The sequence below is a fragment of the Salvelinus alpinus genome, chromosome 16 (genome assembly GCF_045679555.1).
Source record: "Salvelinus alpinus chromosome 16, SLU_Salpinus.1, whole genome shotgun sequence".
In the NCBI taxonomy this organism is placed as follows: Eukaryota; Metazoa; Chordata; class Actinopteri; order Salmoniformes; family Salmonidae; genus Salvelinus; species Salvelinus alpinus.
This window is the reverse complement of record NC_092101.1, coordinates 43,957,838-43,983,350: the sequence shown is the minus strand read 5'-3', so window position 1 is coordinate 43,983,350 and position 25,513 is coordinate 43,957,838. Positions and strand designations below refer to the sequence as shown.

Here is a 25,513-nt window from a genome sequence, read left to right as displayed (position 1 = left end):
TCATTTATGTTAGCTTTTGCCAGATTACAGTACACTTTAACAGCAATTAATAACTTTTAAACCTTGTCTGAATGTCACACTATAAGGAACACAGTATGTTCTGGATGACACACATAATCCTCTCCTGTTTAATATTCATCCTTTCTCCCAGAGACATTACCCAACATGTTTGTCTCTAAAAGAGAAACCATCTGATAACTCGGCAGAAGCTGCTTTTCCTACAGTCTTTGCCATCTGAGTCACAAGCACAGTAAGATCCTTGTCACTAGAGCACAGTAAGATCCTTGTCACCAGTAAGATCCTTGTCACTAGAGCACAGTAAGATCCTTGTCACTAGAGCACAGTAAGATCCTTGTCACCAGTAAGATCCTTATCACTAGAGCACAGTAAGATCCTTGTCACTAGAGCACAGTAAGATCCTTATCACTAGAGCACAGTAAGATCCTTATCACTAGAGCACAGTAAGATCCTTATCACTAGAGCACAGTAAGATCCTTGTCACTAGAGCACAGTAAGATCCTTATCACTAGAGCACAGTAAGATCCTTGTCACTAGAGCACAGTAAGATCCTTATCACTAGAGCACAGTAAGATCCTTATCACTAGAGCACAGTAAGATCCTTATCACTAGAGCACAGTAAGATCCTTGTCACTAGAGCACAGTAAGATCCTTATCACTAGAGCACAGTAAGATCCTTATCACTAGAGCACAGTAAGATCCTTATCACTAGAGCACAGTAAGATCCTTATCACTAGAGCACAGTAAGATCCTTGTCACTAGAGCACAGTAAGATCCTTATCACTAGAGCACAGTAAGATCCTTATCACTAGATCACAGTGAGATCCTTGTCACTAGAGCACAGTAATATCCTTGTCACTAGAGCACAGTAAGATCCTTATCACTAGATCACAGTAAGATCCTTATCACTAGAGCACAGTAAGATCCTTATCACTAGATCACAGTAAGATCCTTATCACTAGAGCACAGTAAGATCCTTGTCACTAGAGCACAGTAATATCCTTGTCACTAGAGCACAGTAAGATCCTTATCACTAGAGCACAGTAAGATCCTTGTCACTAGAGCACAGTAATATCCTTGTCACTAGAGCACAGTAATATCCTTGTCACTAGAGCACAGTAAGATCCTTATCACTAGAGCACAGTAATATCCTTATCACTAGAGCACAGTAAGATCCTTGTCACTAGAGCACAGTAAGATCCTTGTCACTAGAGCACAGTAATATCCTTGTCACTAGAGCACAGTAAGATCCTTATCACTAGAGCACAGTAAGATCCTTGTCACTAGAGCACAGTAATATCCTTGTCACTAGAGCACAGTAAGATCCTTGTCACTAGAGCACAGTAAGATCCTTGTCACTAGAGCACAGTAAACACCCTGACTACCATGATGTTGACAAGCTTAATAAACAAACGTGTGTTCTGTGGGATTTATGTGGTGTTTATGGTGGGCTTGGTTGGTTCAGCTGTCCCTCCCTCCCTGACTTACTCCATAAACATTGTCTACATGGGTTGTACACTGGTCATAAACATATATATATATATAAATATACTACCAGTCAACAGTTTGAACACACCTACTCATTCAAGGGTTTTTCTTTATTTAGATTTTTTTTTACATTGTAGAATAATAGTGATGACATCAAAACTATTAAATAACACATGGAATCATGTAGTAACCAAAAAAAGTGTTAAAACAAATCAAAATATATTTTATATTTGAGATTCATCAAAGTAGCCACCCTTTGCCTTGATGACAGCTTTGCACACTCTTGGCATTCTCTCAACCAGCTTCATGAGGTATTCACCTGGAACACTACAAATGTGTTATTTCATAGTTTGATGTCTTCACTATTATTCTACAATGTAAAAAAAAATCTAAATAAAGGAAAAGCCTTGAATGAGTAGGTGTGTTCAAACTTTTGACTGGTACTGTATACAGCTAATTTGAAGATATAGGGCATGGTACCCTAGAAATACATTGTGTGAATGCATGACTGCATATAACAGTAACATATACACAAAATCCTCCCAAGTTCAACAGTAAAATGCTCCAATTGCATTACGTTGATTATTTGAAGGGCAATGGACATTACATAGAAACAAGGGTAGACTTTCCTAGCTGCATGTAGACACACGCCAATCAAATCTCCTTTAATCACTCCTAAAGGGAACTCTCTAATCCTCAGAGCCCTGTTAGACCCAATGAGCAGAGTGATGCCTCCTGCTGGCCGTACCTCTCCTTAACGCCTGTTCCACAGCATAGCATCTGTGAAAATAATCTATTGAGTATTGTATCCCTCTATAATGTATCACTCGACTGTCTGACAGTACAAGATTACAGCCATCTAGTGCTTAGACATATGCTTTTGAATGGGCTTCTATTTGAATAGAGTACATTCCTGAAATCCAATCTTTGTCAAGTGGACACTGAACAGATTCCACAGAGATCTAGACACAATTATGGACTACTATATTGCTCCAATGATGCCTTATCCTTTTTAGGATGTGCATTCTGCACTGTTTTATGCATTTTAATACTCTGCCCCGGTCAATTACACTTGTCCACAAGAGGTTGGTGGCACCTTAATTGGGGAGAACACGCTTGTGATAATGGCTGGAGCGGAATCAGTAGGGAATGGTATCAAACACACGGTTTCCATGGTTTCCAGGTGTTTGATGCCATTCCATTCGCTCCGTTCCAGACATTATTATGAGCCGTTCTCCCCTCAGCAGCCTCTACTGCACTTGTCATATCACATGATCTATTACCTATATAAAATACAGAAACCTGTAGATTTGATCAATGCAACATTCTGATGATTCTAGAGTTAAAAGCATGGAGTGTTCTAGGACCTACTGTACCTACGGTAAATCAAAGAGATCTGCTCATCCCAGGGCTAATATTTGACCAATGATGTATATATACACTAGATGACTCACAGGGGGCACTGTAGTGAAAGCACCGTGCCTCCATCTTGAAACTCCTCCACCGTTGTAAAACATATTTTGGAAGCTATAGAAATCCATTTATTAATGTCTACATTAGTTTTTGCCACGTTAATTATATTACAGACTCCTTAATGCATACTTTAAAATTATATTATGTTAGCTGAACATACATTTGTCCCCAAAAAAATTATAAAAACATTTTCCTTAAAGCTGCAATATGTAACTTATTGGATGACTCGAAACAATAGAAATGTGAGTTATAGATCTGTCATTCTCATTGAAACCAAGTCTAAGAAGCGGTAGATCTGTTCTATGTGCGCTATTTCTATGCTTCCCGTTCTAAAGTTTTGTTTTTGCGTCTTTTACTTAGAGTTTTGACCACCAGCTTCAAACAGCTGGAAATACTATCTTTTCGGGTTATTGAAAATATATTTCACAGTGGTTTAGATGGTACAAGGATTTTCTACATTCTCTATGCTTGTTTTGTCACATAAACTGAAATTAGGTGAACTATTAGAATTTCAGAAACCAGGAAATGGAAATATTTAAATACATGTAATTTTGTCCTTGAAACATTTCATTGAAATACTGTAGAATTCCATTCATTCCAATGGCTGGTGGCTTCAAAGCCTCTCATTGGCCAATACACAGTATAAGCAATCTAGGGTTTATGTACATCATTTGTATTTTAACTATAAATAAAGGAAAACTGTAAAACTACTAATATATGTAAAACTACTCCAATAGCCTAGCAAGATATAAGTTAAATCCTCTCCTAGCCCTTTAGTCTGTGACACCTCAGCCTGTTACTCCACAGAGCTGTGTCTGTAAGATTGTATTTACTGTAAGTGGTTATCTGCTGTTATAGTTTATCTTACTGTTTATCTGCCCATACAGTAGTATAACCCAGTCCACAGAGATAGATTCCCTCAGAGGTCATTCCTGAGCTGCTCTTTTTTAGAGCTTCTCTTCCTGTCTTTATATATACACTAGATGACTGCCAGGGGGCGCTTTTTTGAAGCCGCCGCACCTCCATCTTGGAACTCCTCCACCGTTGTAAAACATAAAGACAGGAAGAGACAGCTCAGAAATCACCTCTGAGGGAAGAAGGAGAGGTTTTAAGAGTGACCACCACCATTACTTATTGTAAGAAGAATCTTTTGCTGATGCGTTTACTTCAGTTTGCTTTTTGGTGGAAATACTATTTGGTGGAAAGACTTTGACATACAGAAAAGCCAGGATTGGGGGAGATGATGTATGGTGTGTGAAAACATACAGTATAGAAAGGTTGTTGAATTGTACTCTGGCAAAAGCAAGAAGTGTCAAGGATTTGTATGTTTTTATCGATCTGTTGCCAAATGCAAAAGAGTTGCGCTCTTTGTCAGTGTGACATTTTCTTTTCAGAACTTGTGTGTATGTTAACAGCTAAAAACTGTGTTCTGTGTTCTGTTTACAGAATTCAGCTCAGAGGAAGAGGATGATGTCAACAGTGACTATGCAGACAGCATGGAGGAAGAGGAGTCCAAACTGACAGCCCAAACCCTAGCCACAACGCAGGTAGGCCATACAATAATACTTTTTTTTATTGTCACATACACCAGATATGTGCAGTGAAATATGTTGTTTTATAGGGTCATCATAGTACGGCGATCCTGGAGCAAATTAGAGTTGTGCCATGCCTTGCTCAAGGACACATCGGCAGATTTTTCTAACCTTTTCTAACCCTTTCTAACTAACCTTGTCAGTTTGGGTATTCAAACCAGCAACCTTTCAGTCAATGGCTCAATGCTCTAACCACTAGGCTACCTGCCGCCCTACTTTAGCTAACCTAGAATATTGAAATAATGGTAGATTATTTTGTCCTAATCATATCACATTGAATCTTTACTAACCACCACTCATATTTTAGTTATCAACATACTGTGGCGATCTTGCACGCTCATCTCTCTCTCTCTCTCCTCAAATCAGAACCCAGAGCTTCATGGAGGACCTGGGAAAGGGAAGCTATCCCAGGATCCTGTGGGAGAGGGCCAGGGGCTGGTGGAGGTGAAACAGCTGGTGCAACAGAAGAGGGTGGTGGAGAGAGAACTGCAGGAGCTAAAGGTTCAGCTGGAAAAGGCTGGCTTCTCCTCCCTGTCCCAGATGAGGTAACGATAACACGCTGACTAGCTGGCTGCACACACCACATGTTGTTATGAAACTTGATATAGATACAGTATACGAATGAAAGTGAATTAAATTGTATGAATGAGATGAAATGAATTAAAATGTACCTTCATTCATATAAGGAAACATTGACTCAATCTAAAATCTTTCCCGCCTATTTTGGCGGTCGGTGCCGTTTAAAGATGAGGATAATTTTTTATGAACATGGTCTTATTTCTATTACAGCATATTGGATGACTGTCATTCATATTCCATTCACCCAGCTCAATGTAACATCAATAGGTTTAGGCTACTACATGATACTCTAATGTTCCCTATACCCATCATGAGGTTGCTACAACCTAGCCTATGAATGGACGTTTACAACGTAGGTGCACAGGTCAAGAGACAAATTTTGAGTAATCAACATGACAGACAGTGACACATTCACTCTCTGGCCTGCATCTAGCTGATCTGGGGTATAATCATTAGTCCAACAGTTGCAAATTAGAGTTTCTATTGGACAAACTCAGGTATGTTTATCCCCGTTTCGTTCCGTTTGCTCCCGTTAAAGAAGGTTTTGTATTGAAGTCAATGTACCCAGAGGAGGACAGAAGCTAGCTGTCCCCCAGCTACACCATGGTGCTACTGTGCTGCTGAGGCTATTGTAGACCTTCATTAGCAAAACAGTGTATTTCATATATTTAGTATAGTTTTATCTAAAAAGGATAACTAATGTTTCAGTATTTAGATACATTTTTTGTTATTGTATTTTTATCCCCTTTTTCGATCTTGTCTCATCACTGCAACTCCTAACGGGCTCGGGAGATGAAGGTCAAGTCATGCGTCCTCCGAAACATGACCCACCAAACCGCGCTTCTTAACAAAACCGCGCTTGGGCTCCCGAGTGGTGCAGTGGTCACTGCATCTCAGTGCAAGAGGTGTCACTATAGTACCTGGTTCGAATCCAGGCTGTATCACATCCGGCTGTGATTGGGAGTCCCATAGGGCAGCGCACAATTGGCCCAGCGTCGTCCGGATTTGGCCGGAGTAGGCCGTCATTGTAATTAAGAATTTGTTCTTAACTGACTTGCCTAGTTAAATAAAGGTTCAATTAAAAAAACACCCGCCTGATTAACCCGGAAGCCAGCCGCACCAATGTGTCGGAGGAAACACCGTTCAACTGATGACGAGGTCAGCCTGCAGGAGTCCGGCCCGCCACAAGGAGTCGCTAGAGCGCGATGAGCCAAGTAAATGGTCCCCCCCTTCCTTCTCTGAGAAGCCTCCATTGGTATACAGAGGTCCAGCTTATAGGTGTACAAACGCCTGTGGTTTTCACCCTGGCCGGAACAGTGGACACACAGGTGGTGTCATCTGAGGTTTGTCTGTGTTCTCCCTCTCACAGGAAAGCCCTCTTCAGCCTACGCATGGAAAATAAGGAGCTGAAGTCTCACCAGACAGAGAGACAGCCAGAGACAGACCTTAGGCATGAACAGATTCTTCAGGAGGAAGAGGAGGATGAAGAAGAGGTGGATGAGGAGGAAGAGGAGGAGGAGCTGTGTGGGTCTGAGCTGTGGGAGTCCTGGGATGATGAGTATCCGTCCCAGGGGAAGTGCTGTGCCCCCAGGCCCACCCTGAGAGACCCTGGCCTGGGGAGGAGACACTGCACTAGGCCTGTATCTCTGGACCCGGGAGCCATGCTGTCCCACTCCACACAGGTAGGGGGAGCCACCACACACTAAATAATACTCTAATAACGTGTGATACTGTATATTGATAGATCAACCGTTTTTTAGGCCTGAAATTAATATCTGCATCTCCATGGATGTAAACAGCACTGACATTGCTCTGGTCTTGTGTTGCAGGATGAGGATGATGAGGAGGAGGAGGCAGGAAGAGAGGCTGGAGGCAGGCGGAACAGCGCCACAGAGACAGTGATGGTTGAGCAGGCTGTATGTCTGCAGCTAGAGAGCAAGGAGCTGAAGGAGAGACTCATGGTGTCTGAGGCCACAGTGCAGGCCCAGGCTGAACAGCTCAAAGACTATAGAGACCTACTAAGTGAGTCAACCACACATACACCCTCATCACACATACACCCTCACCACACATACACCTTCATCAGACATACACCCTGACCACACATACACCCTCATCACACATACACCCTGACCACACATACACCCTGACCACACATACACCCTGTCTGTCTACCACACATACGGTAATATTCTACATGCAATAACTATTCTAATGTATCTCTCTCTCCTTTTCTCTCTCTCTCTCTCTCTCTCTCTCTCTGTCCCTGTCTCTCTCCCTGTCCCTGTCCCTGTCCCTGTCCCTGTCCCTGTCCCTGTCTCTCTCTCTCTCTCTGTCCCTGTCCCTGTCCCTGTCCCTGTCCCTGTCCCTGTCCCTGTCCTTGTCCTTGTCCTTGTCCTTGTCCTTGTCCTTGTCCCTGTCCCTGTCCCTGTCTCTCTCTCTGTCCCTGTCCCTGCAGCAGAGACATCAGTGCAGCAGGACAGTAAGCAGGTCCAGGTGGATCTCCAGGATATGGGTTATGAGACGTGTGGCCGCAGTGAGAACGAGGCTAACAGGGAGGAGACCAGCAGCCCAGGTACAGCATTTACTATTACTCTATGTCCTTAACACTACAAACACCTGCAGGTCATCTTTACAATGAAGTACTGTTGTACTCTGCCATACTTGAGGGTTTTTGTGAGATTAAAACAATCTGCAATGGTTTAGTAAAACCACAAGAGGGCAGCATATCAGTTGTCTAAACCACATCCCCCTCTATTCCCCTCAGAGTTTGACGATCTGGAGATGTGCACGTCTCTGGAGTGCGGCGGCTCTCGGTGGTCAGGCACTGTGCATCCTGGGAAGGCCGGCCCTCCAACATCAACCTCAGAGGCTGACAACATGACATCTCTCCAGCGATTGGTTGAGGACCTTCGCTCGCAGCTCTCCCGCTCTCAGACAGTGATCCAGAGCCTCCAGGGCCGCCTGCACTCTCTTTCCACCTCCAGCGAACTCTCCATCGGCCCCTCCATCCCCCGCAAGGTCAACTGGGGAGTCCAGTTCCAGGCCAAGCCCTCACAGAGCGGCCCAGAGGAGGACGAGGGCTGGGAGTCGTCTGGTGGTGGTCTGGGGCCCTCGCCGCGCCACCCCAAACCTGACAAGGACCTCCAGGAGCTGGTGTCCCGCGTGGGAGCCCTGGAGGACCAGCTGAGAAAGGGCAAGGAAACCCCAAGGCCCACCGAGGAGGGCAAGGCTACCAGCTGGCCTGGGCCAGAGTAAGTAGTGCCACCACCACCACCACCACCACCACCACACCTAGTCCACCACCACCACCACACCTAGTCCACCACCACCGTTCCTGGTCCACCACCACCACCACCACCACCACCACCACCACCACCACCACCACCACCACCACCACCACCACCACCACCACCACCACACCTAGTCCACCACCACCACCACCACACCTAGTCCACCACCACCGTTCCTGGTCCACCACCACCGCCACCACACCTAGTCCACCACCACACCTAGTCCACCACCAACACCTAGTCCACCACCACACCTGGTACACCACCACCACCACACCTAGTCCACCACCACCACCATGACACCTAATCCACCACCACCACACCTGGTACACCACAACCACATCTAGTTCACCACCATCACCACCACCACACCTAGTTCCCCACCACCACCACCACACCTAGTTCCCCATCACCACCACCACACCTAGTTCCCCACCACCACCACCACACCTAGTTCACCACCACCATCACCACCACCACCACCACACCTAGTTCCCCACCACCACCACCACACCTAGTTCACCACCACCATCACCACCACCACCACACCTAGTCCACCACCACCACCACACCTAGTTCACCACCACCACCATCACCACCACCACACCTAGTTCCACCACCACCACCACCACCACACCTAGTTCCCCACCACCACCACCACACCTAGTTCACCACCACCACCACCACCACACCTAGTCCACCACCACCACACCTAGTTCCCCACCATCACCACCACCACCACACCTAGTCCACCACCACCACCACCACCACACCTAGTTCACCACCACCACCATCACCACCACCACACCTAGTTCACCACCACCACCACCACCACCACACCTAGTTCACCACCACCACCATCACCACCACCACACCTAGTTCACCACCACCACCATCACCACCACCACACCTAGTTCCCCACCACCACCACCACCACCACCACACCTAGTTCCCCACCACCACCACCACACCTAGTTCCCCACCACCACCACCACCACCACACCTAGTTCCCCATCACCACCACCACACCTAGTTCCACCCACCACCACCACCACCACACCTAGTCCACCACCACCACCACCACACCTCCCCACCACCACCACCACCACCACACCTAGTCCACCACCACCACCACACCTGGTCCACCACCATCTCCACCTCCACACCTAGTCCACCACAACCACCACCATCACCATCACCACACCTAGTCCACCACCACCACCACCACACCTGGTCCACCACCATCACCACCTCCATCACCACCACCACACCTAGTTCACCATCACCATCACCATCACCACCACCCACCACCACCACCACACCTGGTCCACCACCACCACCACCATCACCACCACCACACCTAGTCCACCACCACCATCACCACCACCACACCTAGTCCATCACCACCACCATCACCACCACCACACCTAGTCCACCACCACCACCACCACCACCACACCTAGTCCACCATCACCACCACCACACCTAGTCCATCACCACCACCACCACACCTAGTCCACAACCTCCTATTGTCTCATCCTTCACCCTCTGTCTGTCTCCTGTTGACTCATCCTTCATCCTCTCTGTCTCCTGTTGACTCATCCTTCACCCTCTGTCTGTCTCCTGTTGACTCATCCTTCATCCTCTCTGTCTCCTGTTGTCTCATCCTTCACCCTCTGTCTGTCTCCTGTTGACTCATCCTTCACCCTCTGTCTGTCTCCTGTTGACTCATCCTTCATCCTCTCTGTCTCCTGTTGACTCATCCTTCACCCTCTGTCTGTCTCCTGTTGACTCATCCTTCACCCTCTGTCGGTCTCCTGTTGACTCATCCTTCATCCTCTGTCTGTCTCCTGTTGACTCATCCTTCACCCTCTGTCTGTCTCCTGTTGACTCATCCTTCACCCTCTGTCTGTCTCCTGTTGACTCATCCTTCACCCTCTGTCTGTCTCCTGTTGACTCATCCTTCACCCTCTGTCTGTCTCCTGTTGACTCATCCTTCACCTTCTGTCTGTCTCCTGTTGACTCATCCTTCACCCTCTGTCTGTCTCCTGTTGACTCATCCTTCACCCTCTGTCTGTCTCCTGTTGACTCATCCTTCACCTTCTGTCTGTCTCCTGTTGACTCATCCTTCATCCTCTGTCTGTCTCTTTGTAGGAAGTTTAACACTCTGATCCAGGCCCAGGCCCGTGAGCTGTCCCACCTGCGCCAGAGGATGCGTGAGGGGCGCGGGGTGTGCCACATCTTGACCCAGCACCTGGGTGACACCACCAAGGCCTTCGAGGAGCTGCTTCGTGCCAACGACATAGACTACTACATGGGCCAGAGCTTCAGAGAACAGCTGGCACAGAGCAGCGCCCTGGCACAGAGAGTTAGCACCAAGATCAGCGGACGTGAGTGGAGAGGAGAAAACACATGACAAATGCACGATGGCACACAAATAGCACTTACTGGACACAAAAGGACACAATGACACAATGCACATACGATTACAGCTACCTAATATACTCAATCTCCAACATGTTTTAACTTTACAGCACAGACATTTGCGAACAGAATTTCTCACTTATGTCCAACAAGATTAGCATGAGTGTGTGTGACCTTGTATGTGTGATGGACCTGTGTGTGTACTGACCACATAGATGTAATGTCTCTCTCCTCTCTCATCCCCTCTCTTCAGGAGACCATCCCGAGATTCCTGACGACAAGACTGGCACAGAGTTGCTCGCCATACGGTACGTCTGCCAGTTTGTGTGTGTGTGTGCATATGTGTGTGTGTGTGCAACCTTATGGCATCAATGCAACAGTATTAAATCATTAGCAGTGTAATCTCTGTGTGTTGTGGTTGTTGACGTTGCTGTATAGCTGGACATTTTGGCAGTTGGATAATATTGATTGTTGTCTGGGGGCCTGTGTCCTCCAGGGGGGTTATACAGTGTTTTTGTTTGTCACTCGATCAGTGATCCACACAGACGATCAATCAGTCTGATTAACTCACTGGCAGGACCAGCACGTTAGACAGGTGGCAGTGACGATCAACAGAGATGGAGATCGATCAGTTGCTCATGTCTCTACCGACGTCTGATCCTGATCCAATAAACCACTGTCATCGTAGGAGTGAGAGGCAGATCTCTCCATCTCCTTCATTTCCCTCACTGTGTCTATCCACCATATTTCTCTGCTTCTCATTTTTTCGCTCACCCCCTTTAATCCTTTACCCCCTCGTGCTGGTGGACATGTTTAACGTGGCTGTTTTTTATAGCGTTAGCCATATTGGCGTTAATGCTAACACGTTGAGTCAGGGCCATGCTGTATGATGTCACCAGTGCTAACCAGCCCCAAGGGGACAGTGATAGAAGAGGAGCGTTGTGATTGGATGAACCCACTGCCCTACCTCTGCCTCCCTATGATTGCCATGGCAACAGCCTCAGATCGCCATGGGGGATTTGAGAAGGCGCCCTCTTTATCTCCTTCCCATCATGCTTCTCTCTCGCTGTGTGTGAGTGAGTGTGTGTGTGTGAGGGAGTGAGGGAGTGAGTGAGTGAGTGAGTGAGTGAGTGAGTGAGTGAGTGAGTGAGTGAGTGAGTGAGTGAGTGAGTGAGTGTGTGTGTTTGCGTGCGTGCGTGCGTGCGAGCATTAGCCAGTTGACCAGGGATCTGGGCACGAGGTCAGTTGTCTGTGAAGATTCACGCTGTCCTCTGTTTGGGTTGAGACTCAGAGAAAGGGTGTGTGTGTGGGAGAGAGAGAGAGAAACCCCCCCACAGTGAACAGAAGCTGACAAACATTGTATTCCTGTGTCGGCTTGCATGGTCCTCTGGAGAACTGTATCTCTGAGCTGTGACATAGTCCTCATAAAGTAGGATGGTGAATAACCACTGTCCTGGATTATGGGGTCATATGTGCTGTGCAGCCAGTGGCCTGTGGGGTCAGGCTGTCACCTGGATGGCCCTGGTATCTGGGGACATCTGATTACATAGAGTTAGAGAGGCAGCCAGTTAGAGAGGCAGCCAGTTAGAGGGGCAGCCAGTTAAAGGGGCAGCCAGTTAGAGGGGCAACCAGTTAGAGGGGCAACCAGTTAGAGGGGCAGCCAGTTAGAGGGGCAGCCAGTTAGAGGGGCAGCCAGTTAGAGGGGCAGCCTGTTAGAGGGGCAGCCTGTTAGAGGGCAGCTAGTTAGAAGGGCAACCTGTTAGAGGGCAGCTAGTTGGAGGGGCGGCCAGTGATAGACAGGGGCAGGTGGACAGAGACTTCCAGACCAGAGCAGAACATTAGAGAACAGCAAGCTGCTAGCTAGTTCTGGTCCAGAATAATGCTGAAAATGTAGTCTTTCTCGCTCTTTGGTGATTGTTAAAAGAACGGTCTTCTTTTCCCTCATCTGAAGCAGTGCCACAGGCTGCTGAGATGTGAGATGACAATAATGTTCTATTCCTTATATACTGCACTACTTTTGACCCATATATATACTGCACTACTTTTGACCCATATATATACTGCACTACTTTTGACCCATATATATACTGCACTACTTTTGACCCATATATATACTGCACTACTTTTGACCCATATATATACTGCACTACTTTTGACCCATATATATACTGCACTACTTTTGACCCATATATATACTGCACTACTTTTGACCCATATATATAATGCACTACTTTTGACCCATATATATACTGCACTACTTTTGACCCATATATATACTGCACTACTTTTGACCCATATATATACTGCACTACTTTTGACCCATATATATACTGCACTACTTTTGACCCATATATATAATGCACTACTTTTGACCCATATATATAATGCACTACTTTTGACCCATATATATACTGCACTACTTTTGACCCATATATATAATGCACTACTTTTGACCCATATATATACTGCACTACTTTTGACCCATATATATAATGCACTACTTTTGACCCATATATATACTGCACTACTTTTGACCCATATATATACTGCACTACTTTTGACCCATATATATAATGCACTGCTTAATTGTCACTATAGGGAATAGGATGTCAAATCAAATCAAATGTTATTGGTCACGTACACATGGTTAGCAGATGTTAATGTGAGTGTAGTGAAATGCTTGTGCTTCTAGTTCTGACCATGCAGTAATATAACAATTTCAAGAACAACTACCTTATATACACAAGTATAAAGGAACAAATAAGAATATGTACATATAAATATATGGGTGAGCGATGTCCGTACGGCATAGGCAAGATGCAGTAGATGGTATAGAGTACAGTTTATACATATGAGATGAGTAATGTAGGGTACCTCACTACCCTCTGGAGAGCCTTACGGTTGTGGGCGGAGCAGTTGCCGTACCAGGCGGTGATACAGCCCGGCAGGATGCTCTCGATTGTGCATCTGTAAAAGTTTGTGAGTGTTTTTGGTGACAAGCCGAATTTCTTCAGCATCCTGAGGTTGAAGAGGCACTGCTGCGCCTTCACCACGCTGTCTGTGTGGGTGGACCATTTCAGTTTGTCCGCGATGTGTACGCCGAGGAACTTAAAACTTTCCACCTTCTCCACTGCTGTCCCGTTGATGTGGATAGTGGTGTGCTCCCTCTGCTGTTTCCTGAAGTCCACGATCATCTCCTTTGTTTTGTTGACGTTGAGTGTGAGGTTATTTTCCTGACACCACACTCCGAGGGCCCTCACCTCCTCCCTGTAGGCCGTCTCGTCATTGTTGGTAATCAAGCCTACCACTGTAGTGTCGTCTGCAAACTTGATGATTGAGTTGGAGGCGTGCATGGCCACGCAGTGATGGGTGAACAGGGAGTACAGGAGAGGGCTGAGAACACACCCTTGTGGGTCCCCATTGTTGAGGACTGGAGTTGTTGTTTCCTTACAGGGTTGAGAGCAGGGCCCGTCATTGCATTGTGGGTAATTAGAGATGCCTCTCCCTCTCTCATGAAAGAGAGAGATAGATAGAGGTGCAGTATGCTGTACAGCTGGCTAACCAGATACGGAGGACTTAAATGTGTTTTAGTGCCAGTCGACGGAGGACTTAAATGTGTTTTAGTGCCAGTCGACTCATTTAGGACGAGCCCGAGGAGGGGATTTGTATTGGTTTGATTCCCTTGTGCGTGTGCGTGTGTGTGTGTGTGTGTGTGTGTGTGTGTGTGTGTGTGTGTGTGTGTGTGTGTGTGTGTGTGTGTGTGTGTGTGTGTGTGTGTGTGTGTGTGTGTGTGTGTGTGTGTGTGTGTGTGTGTGTGTGTGTGTGTGTGTGCGTGAGAGTATTAGAGTGTGGGTTGGTTCTTCTATCTTTGTGGGGACCTAAAATTCTCCCTCATGGGGACATGTCTCACATCCCCATGAGGACAAAGGCTATTATAAGCTTAGGGGTTAGGTTAGAATTAGAGTTACGGTAAGGGTAGGGATTAGTGGTTAAGGTTAAGGTTAGGGTTAGGGTTAGATTTAGGGTTAAGGTTTAGGGTTAGAGAAAATAGGACTTTGATTGGAAATCAATTTTAGGTCCCCACTAGGATAGAAGAACAAAACGTGTGTGTGTGTGATGTAACATGGCTCAGGCTTTTGCTGCAGTGCTGGATTCAGAGCAGGGTGTTGACACGGGCACTAATCAGGTTAAGTTATTAAGACCTCATGGTACAGTGAACTGGGTCAGGAGCAGTTCAAGCTACAGAGAGATAGAGAGAGAGACGGGGAGAGAGAGAGACAGGGAGAGAGAGAGACAGGGAGAGAGAGAGACAGGGAGAGAGAGAGAGGCGGGGAGAAAGAGAGAGAGGCAGGGGAGGGAGAGAGAGGCAGGGGAGGGGAGAGAGGCGGGGGAGAGAGAGACAGGGAGAGAGAGAGAGGCGGGGGGAGAGAGAGAGAGGCAGGGGAGAGAGAGAGAGGCGGGGGAGAGAGAGAGGCGGGGGGAGAGAGAGAGAGGCAGGGGAGAGAGAGAGGCGGGGGGAGAGAGAGACAGGGAGAGAGAGAGACATGGAGAGAGAGAGGCGGGGGGAGAGAGAGAGAGGCAGGGGAGAGAGAGAGAGGCGGGGGAGAGAGAGAGGCGGGGGGAGAGAGAGACAGGGAGAGAGAAAGGTGGGTGGGAGAGAGAGAGGCGGGGGTAGAGAGAGAGGCGGGGAGGAGAGAGGCAGGGGAAAAGAGAGCCGGGGGAGAGAGTTGGAGAGAGAGAGACACAGAGAGAGAAAGGGAGAGTGAGAAAGAGAGAGATGGAGAGAAAGAGAGTGAATCAGAGAGCGGGAGCAAGAGAAGAGCAAAGCCTGGTATAGAGCACCATCCAGCTCAGTCTAAGTATTCTGTAAAACTACAGGAGCGCTACGGAGAATCAGGGCTCTGACATGTACAATGGTGGATTCTCTGAACCCTGGGACTTTTTGAAACTACAGTACCTGGAATTCTACTTTGGATCTTAATCTTGTGTTTTTTTGTGGATTTTAGAGACATTTTATGTTCCTTTTTTGACGTGCGCTACCTCTTCAAAAATCCTGTTAGTTGAAATAAAATGTAACAAGAATAGTTTTTTTGAGAAACAGATTCACATTCCAGGACCTGCAGACAGAGTGGTTCACAGAACATTTAACAAAGGGTCGAATGGGGCCATGTTTTTGGGCCAGCGCTGCAGTGTGAGTTATAAAACACACAGAAGGCTGACTAGGGTTATCTGACTCTTTATGTTTGACCATTCAGCCTCTCGGTCACTGAGCTTCTCTCTCCTCTGACTGCAGTGGGTTCCTAGTGCAGCCCCTAGGCCTGGATACACCCGCCTAACATCCCGCTCCTATCTCTCCTTCCCTGGGAGAGAAACACCACTGTCTCCGGTCGCTCCGTGTTGTGTTTGGCTGCTGGTGGGAAAAGAGGGAAGAAACAGAAGCTCCCTCTTCCTTCCCGTCCAGCAAAAGTTTTTGGAAGCTTGGATTTGAAAACAGAGAAGTGAAGGAGGGAACTATTTGAGACACAGACAGACAGAGAGAGACAGACAGGAAGAGAGAGACAGAGAGGAAGAGAGAGACAGACAGGAAGAGAGAGAGAGAGATAGATAGGAAGAGAGACAGTGCTACTACTTTCCTCAGGCAGTGTGAGACTGAGTCACAGCGCGGTGAATTATTCTCCTCCTGCTGTACCAGCCCACCAGCAAACAGTAACACTACCAGTGGTTCTTTACAGCAGAGACAGAGGAAATGCATTGGAAAGACCACTTGGTTAAAGAGAAGGGAAACACCACCTGAGCTAAATTACTGCACAGCAGATTTGGGATTTTTGGGACCTTGTTGGGCTTGTCTGTACCGGACCAAACTGGCCTGGGTCAGAATCTGCTTAGGAGACCGCGCTAGTCACAGTCACAGCGGCTGCTGTGGATACAGTGAGCACGTCTCTGTCTCTGGGCCTAATCTGGGGATTTACATAGCTTTTCACCTGATTGCTCATGACCAGTCCTCCCTACCTCCATCATGCTTTCTGGCACATTCCCCTTCCCATGACCTACCTACCACTCCGGAGATCACGACCTCATCATTAAGCGAATGAGCACTGCCTGGTTACCATAGAGACCCAGTTGAGAGGCGTTGCCACGGCGACGACCCCCCACAACGAGGACGAGGACAACAACTGTCTCCCTGGTGTGACGGAGGAGGAGCAGGAGGAACGGGAGCAGCAGAAAGGCCAGGATGGAGGCTCTCTAGCCCAGGGAGGAGGGCCTTTGGTGGGGAAGGCTGGCCAGGCGAGCAGTGGGCCCAGGCCAATGGCTCCTCTGTGGAAGGCCATGCTGTCTAAAAGCAGCCCTCTGTACAGAGACTCTCTGTTCTCCTTCTCTCTGTGGGAGAGCAGGGCCCAGGAGAGAGAACTGGCCCTGTATAGAAAACACACTGACAGAGAGAGAAAGGCCCTGCACAGGCAGATGGAAAAGTAAGACAGAAAGAAGCATCCATTTATTTTTCTAGTAACATGAGAGTGATAGTAATCAGAGTGATAGTAATCAGAGTGATAGTAATCAGAGTGATAGAAATCAGAGTGATAGTAATCAGAGTGATAGTAATCAGAGTGATAGAAATCAGAGTGATAGTAATCAGAGTGATCCTAATCAGAGTGATCCTAATCAGAGTGATAGTAATCAGAGTGATAGTAATCAGAGTGATACTAATCAGAGTGATATAAATCTGAGTGATAGTAATCAGAGTGATAGTAATCAGAGTGATACTAATCAGAGTGATAGTAATCAGAGTGATAGTAATCAGAGTGATAGTAATCAGAGTGATACTAATCAGAGTGATATAAATCTGAGTGATAGTAATCAGAGTGATAGTAATCAGAGTGATACTAATCAGAGTGATATAAATCAGAGTGATAGTAATCAGAGTGATACTAATCAGAGTGATAGTAATCAGAGTGATACTAATCAGAGTGATACTAATCAGAGTGATAGTAATCAGAGTGATACTAATCAGAGTGATAGTAATCAGAGTGATAGTAATCAGAGTGATAGTAATCAGAGTGATAGTAATCAGAGTGATAGTAATCAGAGTGATAGTAATCAGAGTGATACTAATCAGAGTGATAGTAATCAGAGTGATACTAATCAGAGTGATAGTAATCAGAGTGATAGTAATCAGAGTGATAGTAATCAGAGTGATAGTAATCAGAGTGATACTAATCAGAGTGATACTAATCAGAGTGATAGTAATCAGAGTGATAGTAATCAGAGTGATCCTAATCAGAGTGATAGTAATCAGAGTGATAGTAATCAGAGTGATAGTAATCAGAGTGATACTAATCAGAGTGATACTAATCAGAGTGATACTAATCAGAGTGATAGTAATCAGAGTGATAGTAATCAGAGTGATAGTAATCAGAGTGATAGTAATCAGAGTGATACTAATCAGAGTGATAGTAATCAGAGTGATAGTAATCAGAGTGATACTAATCAGAGTGATACTAATCAGAGTGATAGTAATCAGAGTGATAGTAATCAGAGTGATCCTAATCAGAGTGATAGTAATCAGAGTGATAGTAATCAGAGTGATAGTAATCAGAGTGATAGTAATCAGAGTGATAGTAATCAGAGTGATAGTAATCAGAGTGATACTAATCCGAGTGATAGTAATTAGAGTGATAGTAATCAGAGTGATAGTAATCAGAGTGATAGTAATCAGAGTGATCCTAATCCGAGTGATAGTAATCAGAGTGATAGTAATCAGAGTGATCCTAATCCGAGTGATAGTAATCAGAGTGATCCTAATCCGAGTGATAGTAATCAGAGTGATAGTAATCAGAGTGATACTAATCAGAGTGATAGTAATCAGAGTGATAGTTATCAGAGTGATAGTAATCGCTAACTGTGTATTATACAGTAAGTCCTTCAGAAGAGAAGGCAGTGTGTGTGTGTGTGTGTGTGTGTGTGTGTGTGTGTGTGTGTGTGTGTGTGTGTGTGTGTGTGTGTGTGTGTGTGTGTGTGTGTGTGTGTGTGTGTGTGTGTGTGTGTGTGTGTGTGTGTGTGGAGGGATCAGGTTTGAATTGGTGAGTCGACCTTCACTCAGGGTGCTGCTATCAATTAATTAATTCAGCTGAGGGGGAACAGGATGTGTGTGTGTGTGTGTGTGTGTGTGTGTGTGTGTGTGTGTGTGTGTGTGTGTGTGTGTGTGTGTGTGTGTGTGTGTGTGTGTGTGCGTGTGTGCGTGTGTGTTTATCACATTCTGCTTGTTACGATTACATGTATGCATCCAAACTTACCGTATATGATCTTGAGTGAGGTGCCAGTGGTCACCTACTGTCTGTGTCTCTGTGTTGATCCCTGTCTGTGTCTCCGTGTCTGTGTGTCTGTGTTGATCCTTGCCTCTCTGTGTTGATCCCTGTCTGTGTGTCTGTGTTGATCCTTGCCTCTCTGTGTTGATCCCTGTCTGTGTCTCTGTGTTGATCCTTGCCTCTCTGTGTTGATCCCTGTCTGTGTCTCTGTGTTGATCCTTGCCTCTCTGTGTTGATCCCTGTCTGTGTCTCTGTGTTGATCCTTGCCTCTCTGTGTTGATCCTTGCCTGTCTGTGTTAATCCTTGCCTCTCTGTGTATCTGTGCTGATCCCTGCCTGTCTGTGTCTCTGTGTCTTTGTCAATCCCTGCACTGTGTCTGTGGGCAGTAAGCAGCTTCAGGAAGGATCAGATCAGATCACCAAGCCTCTTTCTCTGTCTGTAGAGAACAGGACAGCTAATAGCTTAATCATTCTTTGTTTTCTACATCTGTTAGCACTCTCTGGTGGTGTCACAATGCAGACACTGCCCACTGTACATCTAGACATCTCTGCTATTGAAAAGCCTGTTTTGTCCCGATTGTCCTTCTGTCACTAGAGAGCAGGAGTATTGTTATTATGTGGGCAAGGACAAGATCACTGAGGGTCTCCTCTTTGTTTGTGTACAGGCTGAGTAAGGAGCTCCAACAGAAGGATAACGTGATCGATTCTCTCCGCGCCAAACTCACCCAGCATCAACCTCGTTCTGACACACCATGCAGTAGCCACGCCCTCTCTGACACCACCGACCAATCAGACCAGATCTCCTTTGTGTCCGATGAGCAGGGCTCCACCAATGAGGATCTGGGGCCGTGCTCAGACATTGACGCGGCCAGTGAGTATGACCAGGTGGCCAGACATGCCTCCACTAGAGCCAGTACAGGTAAATGTGACCCACCACCTGGATTTGGTCCTATGTATGTAGCAAGATCTGAAATTGTGTTTTTTATAAAAATAGAGACTCAGAGCTAGAAAATGGTATTTCATACACTGCAGTTGAGGAACAATAGGCAAGGAATTCTGCTTTGAAAGTTGATTAACTTGTAACCCCACTTTTGAGAAAATGACCCTTGAATGTTTTGATACACCTACTGGAGAGCTCTTCTTTGTCTCCACCCATTCAGCATCGTCACACCCTCTTAAGCCTTAGCCCCACCCATCTCTTTAAGGATTCACATGTGAGGCCATGTGCTAAACAGAGGGAGTAGTGTAGTAAACAACCAACGATTTCAAGACTAAAAGTGGTAAAAGTAGTAGCCTACCATAAGGAAAAACTCCCGGTAAAAATAAACTTGATCTAGTCCTTGGCCTTTATCCTAGTCTGACTTTGGTGCAGGTCTTATTGTTATTCACATTACCGTCTCTGGTAAACACACACTATATCAAACAAAATCTACGTTTATTTGTCACATCCACAGGATACAGAAGGTGTAAACGGTACAGTGAAATGGTTACTTGCATATTTGCATAGTAGCAATATCAAAAACAGAAAGAGTCCAGATAAATATTAGATGATGCTTACCCAGACACTATGAGAAAAGTAGCACAACTGTTGTAGTTCTCGATGCTAACGTTATACAGTAACGTTATACAGTTGAAGTCGGAAGTTTACATGCACTTAGGTTGGAGTCATTCAAATTTCTTGTTAACAAACTATAGTTTTGGCAAGTCGGTTAGGACATCTACTTTGTGCATGACACAAGTAATTTTTCCAACAATTGTTTACAGACAGATTATTCACTTATAATTCACTCTATCACAATTCCAGTGGGTCAGAAGATTACATACACTAAATTGACTGTGCCTTTAAACAGCTTGGAAAATGACAGAAAATTATGTCATGGCTTTAGAAGCTTCTGATAGGCTAATTGACATCATTTGAGTCAATTGGAGGTGTACCTGTGGATGTATTTCAAGGCCTACCTTCAAACTCAGTGCCTCTTTGCTTGACATCATGGGAAAATGAAAAGAAATCAGCCAAGACCTCAGAAAAATAATTGTAGACCTCCACAAGTCTGGTTCATCCTTGGGAGCAATTTCCAAACGCCTGAATGTACCACGTTCATCTGTACAAATAATAGTATGCAAATATACATGCCAAACTGTTCTCCTGGCATGTCGAGCCCATCCAAACCAACTAGGCTTATAATTGAACAATTGTATTGGTATTTACAGATGGAATACACATTTGTTATTAAGGCACATTAAAGTTCACATGTTCCTGACGTCATTTCTATTCAAAAACACATGTTGATTAAAAAAAATATATGTTTAAATGCCTCTCCTGTGAAGTAGTGACGTGCGACAGATGCCTAGCTTCCTGAAACGGGACACACACACACACACACACACACACACACACACACACACACACACACACACACACACACACACACACACACACACACACACACACACACACACACACACACACACACACACACACACACACACACACACACACACACACACACACACACACGTAATGCATGACCAACAGCTCACACCTCATCTGTAATTTTATCATTCCTCATCTCTCTTTTATTTCAGATTCTCACTGTAACAGTGTCCCCATGTCACGCCACCCCTCCATCCCTCCTTCCACCAGTTCATCTCACGGACACCAGTCCTCCATCAGCTGTCCCAGCCTGCAGCGGTCAGCGGACACACAGACACAGACAGGTAGGCAGACAGACAGGGAGAGGGGGGAGGAGTGGAAGTGACTGCCTTATTCAACACATTGTTGCTAAAGTCAGTTTCGCTGTATCCACATACTGTACTTGTCATATCATGTCCAGACATTGAAGTGTTTTCTTCCCTCATACCATCATTCCCTCTTCTTCTTCTCTGTCCTCTCTTCTTCTCTCTGTCCTCTCTTCTTCTCTCTGTCTTCTCTTCTTCTCTATGTCCTCTCTTCTTCTCTATGTCCTCTCTTCTTCTCTGTCCTCTCTTCTTCTCTCTGTTCTATCTTCTTCTCTCTGTCCTCTCTTCTTCTCTCTGTCCTCTCTTCTTCTCTATGTCCTCTCTTCTTCTTCTCTGTCCTCTCTTCTTCTCTCTGTCCTCTCTTCTTCTCTCTGTCCTCTCTTCTTCTCTCTGTCCTCTCCTTTCTCTCTGTCCTCATATGTATTTCTCCTCTGTACCTCCAGACCTCTACAGTGGACCAGTGTCCAGTTCTCTCCCCACCCATCCCCATCCCCAGTCCCATCCCCAGTCCCATCCCCAGTCCCATCCCCAGTCCCATCCCCAGTCCCAGCCCCAGGCCCATCCCCGCTACCACTCCGACCTCTCCTCTCAGAGAGTCCCCTTGTCCTTCAACCTCCAGACTGCAACCCTGCGACCCCGTTACCATGGCAGCAGGCCTGGGGCCTTCTCCCTGGCAGAGGTTCACCAGGAGCTGCAGATGTTACAGAGACAGCTGGGAGAAACTGAGCGTGCGTCACTCTGCACCCGTGTGTTTGTAGCATGGAGTGGTTAAATTTGTCTCTCTTTAAACACATCATGTAATTAGATGAGGTTATACACTCTAAAATGGACCCTATTTTAGTAATAGTGTAATTTGGCATGGGGATACTAGAAGTAGTAATGGCAAGATGAACACAGGATTTAAGGTCCAGATACATTGATTGACTCACATACGTTTGCATTGATTACCTGTGTGTACACTAAGTGAGTTTCATATTCAAAGCTTTGTCTCCTGGCAGTAATGCCCTCTTTCAGACTAGCATGCTAACCCACCGCCCATCAAGTTCTTCCTCTGAACTCTGTCTCCTGGCAATAATGTCAGGGGGACTGCATGTGTAATGTACTGTTGAGATCCAGACTAGCGTAACTAAATGTGTGAGTGTGCGTGCTAACTTGTGCATGCTAACCGACCACTCATCAGGCTCTTCATCTGAATGGGGTAGGACGTGTGACAGTGTTGTCTCTAGGCTCTCTGAACACAGAGAGAGAGAGAGAGGGAGGGAGGGAGGGAGGGAGGGAAGATAGGGAGGGAAGAGAGAGTGACGGAAGAGAGGAATGAAAGAGAGAGAGAGAGAGACGGAAGAGAGGAATGAAAGAGAGAGAGACGGAAAAGAGGGAGGGAAGAGAGAGAGAGATAGAAGAGAGAGAGAGAGACGGAAGAGAGGAATGAAAGAGAGAGAGAGAGAGACGGAAGAGAGGAATGAAAGAGAGAGAGACGGAAAAGAGGGAGGGAAGAGAGAGAGAGATAGAAGAGAGAGAGAGAGACGGAAGAGAGGAATGAAAGAGAGAGAGAGAGAGACGGAAGAGAGGAATGAAAGAGAGAGAGACGGAAAAGAGGGAGGGAAGAGAGAGAGAGATAGAAGAGAGAGATGGAGGAGAGGGTGCCAAGTATAGTTGAGCAGGAGTTGATTTGCTGTAGTCTATCTCATGGCTTTGGGCTAACTGATTCTATGCTCTCCTAATTATCACAAATCTTGCTGCTGTGATGGCACACTGTGATATTTCAACCAATAGATATGGGAGTTTATCAAAATTGGATTTTGTTTTCAAATTCTTTGTGGGTCTGTGTAATCTGAGGGAAATCTGTGTCTGTAATATGGTCATACATTTGGCAGGAGGTCAGGAAGTGCAGCTCAGTTTCCACCTCATTTTGTGGGCAGTGTGCACATAGCCTGTCTTTTCTTGAGAGCCAAGTCTGCCTACGGCAACCTTTCTCAATAGCAAGGCTATGCTCACTGAGTCTGTACATAGTCAAAGCCTTCATAAATTTTGGTTCAGTCACAGTGGTCAGGTATTCTGCCACTGTGTTCTCTCTCTTTAGGGCCAAATAGCATTCTAGTTTGCGCTGTTTTTTTGTAAATTCTTTCCAGTGTGTCAAGTAATTATCTTTTTGTTTTCTCATGATTTGGTTGGGTCTAATTGTGTTGCTGTCCTGGGGCTCTGTTCACAAACACAAACATATCCCACAGAGCCCCAGGACCAGCTTGCTTAGAGGGCTCTTCTTCAGGTTGACCTCTCTGTAGGTGATGGCTTTTTTATGGAAGGTTTGGGAATCACTTCCTTTTAGGTGGTTGGAGAATTTAATGTCTCTTTTCTGGATTTTGATAATTAGCGGGTATCGGCATAATTCTGCTCTGCATGCATTATTTGGTGTTTTACGTTGTACACAGAGGATAATTTGCAGAATTCTGCATGCAGAGTCTCAATTTGGTGTTTGTCCCATTTTGTGAATTATTGGTTGGTGAGCGGACCACAGACCTCACAACCATAAAGGGAAATGGGTTCTAAGTATTTTTAGCCAGATCCTAATTGGTATGTCGAATTTGATGTTCCTTTTGATGGCATAGAAGGCCCTTCTTGCCTTGTCTCTCAGATTGTTCACAGCTTTGTGGAAGTTACCTGTGGCCCTGATGTTTAGGCCGAGGTATGTATAGTTTTTTGTGTGCTCTAGGGCAATGGTGTCTAGATGGAATTTTATATTTGTGGTCCTGGCAACTGGACCTTTTTTTGCACCATTATTTTTGTCTTACTGAGTTTTACTGTCAGGGCCCAGGTCTGACAGAATCTGTGCAGAAGATCTAGGTGCTACTGTAGGCCCTCCTTGGTTGGGGACCGAAGCACCAGATCATCAGCAAACAGTAGACATTTTACTTCAGATTCTAGTAGGGTGAGGCCAGGTGCTGCAGACTGTTCTAGTGCCCTGGCCAATTCGTTGATATATACGTTGAAGGGGGTGGGGCTTAAGCTGCATCCCTGTCTCACCCCCCGGCCATGTGGAAAGAAATGTTTGTTTTTTGCCAATTTGAACTGCACACTTGTTGTTTGTGTACATGGATTTGATAATGTCTTGTGTTTTTCCCCCAACACTACTTTACATCAATTTGTATAGCAGGCCCTCATGCCAAATTGAGTCGAAAGCTTTTTTGAAATCAACAAAGCATGAGAAGACTTTGCCTTGGTTTTGGTTAGTTTGTTTGTCAATTAGGGTGTGCAGGGTGAGTACGTGGTCTGTCGTACGGTAATTTGGTATAAAGCCAATTTGACATTTTCTCAGTACATTGTTCTCGCTGAGGAAATGTACGAGTGTGCTATTAATGATAATGCAGAGGATTTTCCCAAGGTTGATGTTGACGCATATCCCATGGTAGTTATTGGGGTCAAATGTGTCTCCACTTTTGTGGATTTGGGTGATCAGTCCTTGGTTCCAAATATTGGGCAACATGCCAGAGCTGAGGATGATGTAAAAGAGTTTAAGTTTAGTCAATTGGAATTTGTGGTCTGTATATTTTATAATTTAATTTAGGATACCATCAACCCCACAGGCGTTTTTTGGTTGGTGGGTTTGT

The 25,513-nt window shown here is 45.9% G+C and overlaps 1 protein-coding gene across 7 annotated transcripts in view; it reads left to right on the top strand.

Moving 5' to 3' along the window:
- Positions 1 to 25,513, top strand: part of pde4dip (phosphodiesterase 4D interacting protein) — a 138,604-nt gene that overhangs the window by 75,570 nt on the left and 37,521 nt on the right. For 5 of the 7 annotated variants that reach the window (XM_071346329.1, XM_071346330.1, XM_071346324.1 and 2 more), the window contains 11 exons: positions 4,426 to 4,526; positions 4,938 to 5,116; positions 6,520 to 6,832; positions 6,980 to 7,172; positions 7,609 to 7,725; positions 7,918 to 8,404; positions 10,598 to 10,833; positions 11,121 to 11,175; positions 19,835 to 20,088; positions 21,756 to 21,887; positions 22,352 to 22,636. In XM_071346329.1, coding sequence (XP_071202430.1) covers positions 4,426 to 4,526; positions 4,938 to 5,116; positions 6,520 to 6,832; positions 6,980 to 7,172; positions 7,609 to 7,725; positions 7,918 to 8,404; positions 10,598 to 10,833; positions 11,121 to 11,175; positions 19,835 to 20,088; positions 21,756 to 21,887; positions 22,352 to 22,636 — 2,352 coding nt within the window. The remainder of the gene's footprint in view (positions 1 to 4,425; positions 4,527 to 4,937; positions 5,117 to 6,519; positions 6,833 to 6,979; positions 7,173 to 7,608; positions 7,726 to 7,917; positions 8,405 to 10,597; positions 10,834 to 11,120; positions 11,176 to 19,834; positions 20,089 to 21,755; positions 21,888 to 22,351; positions 22,637 to 25,513) is intronic. The other 2 variants (XM_071346326.1, XM_071346328.1) reach the window with 2 other exon arrangements.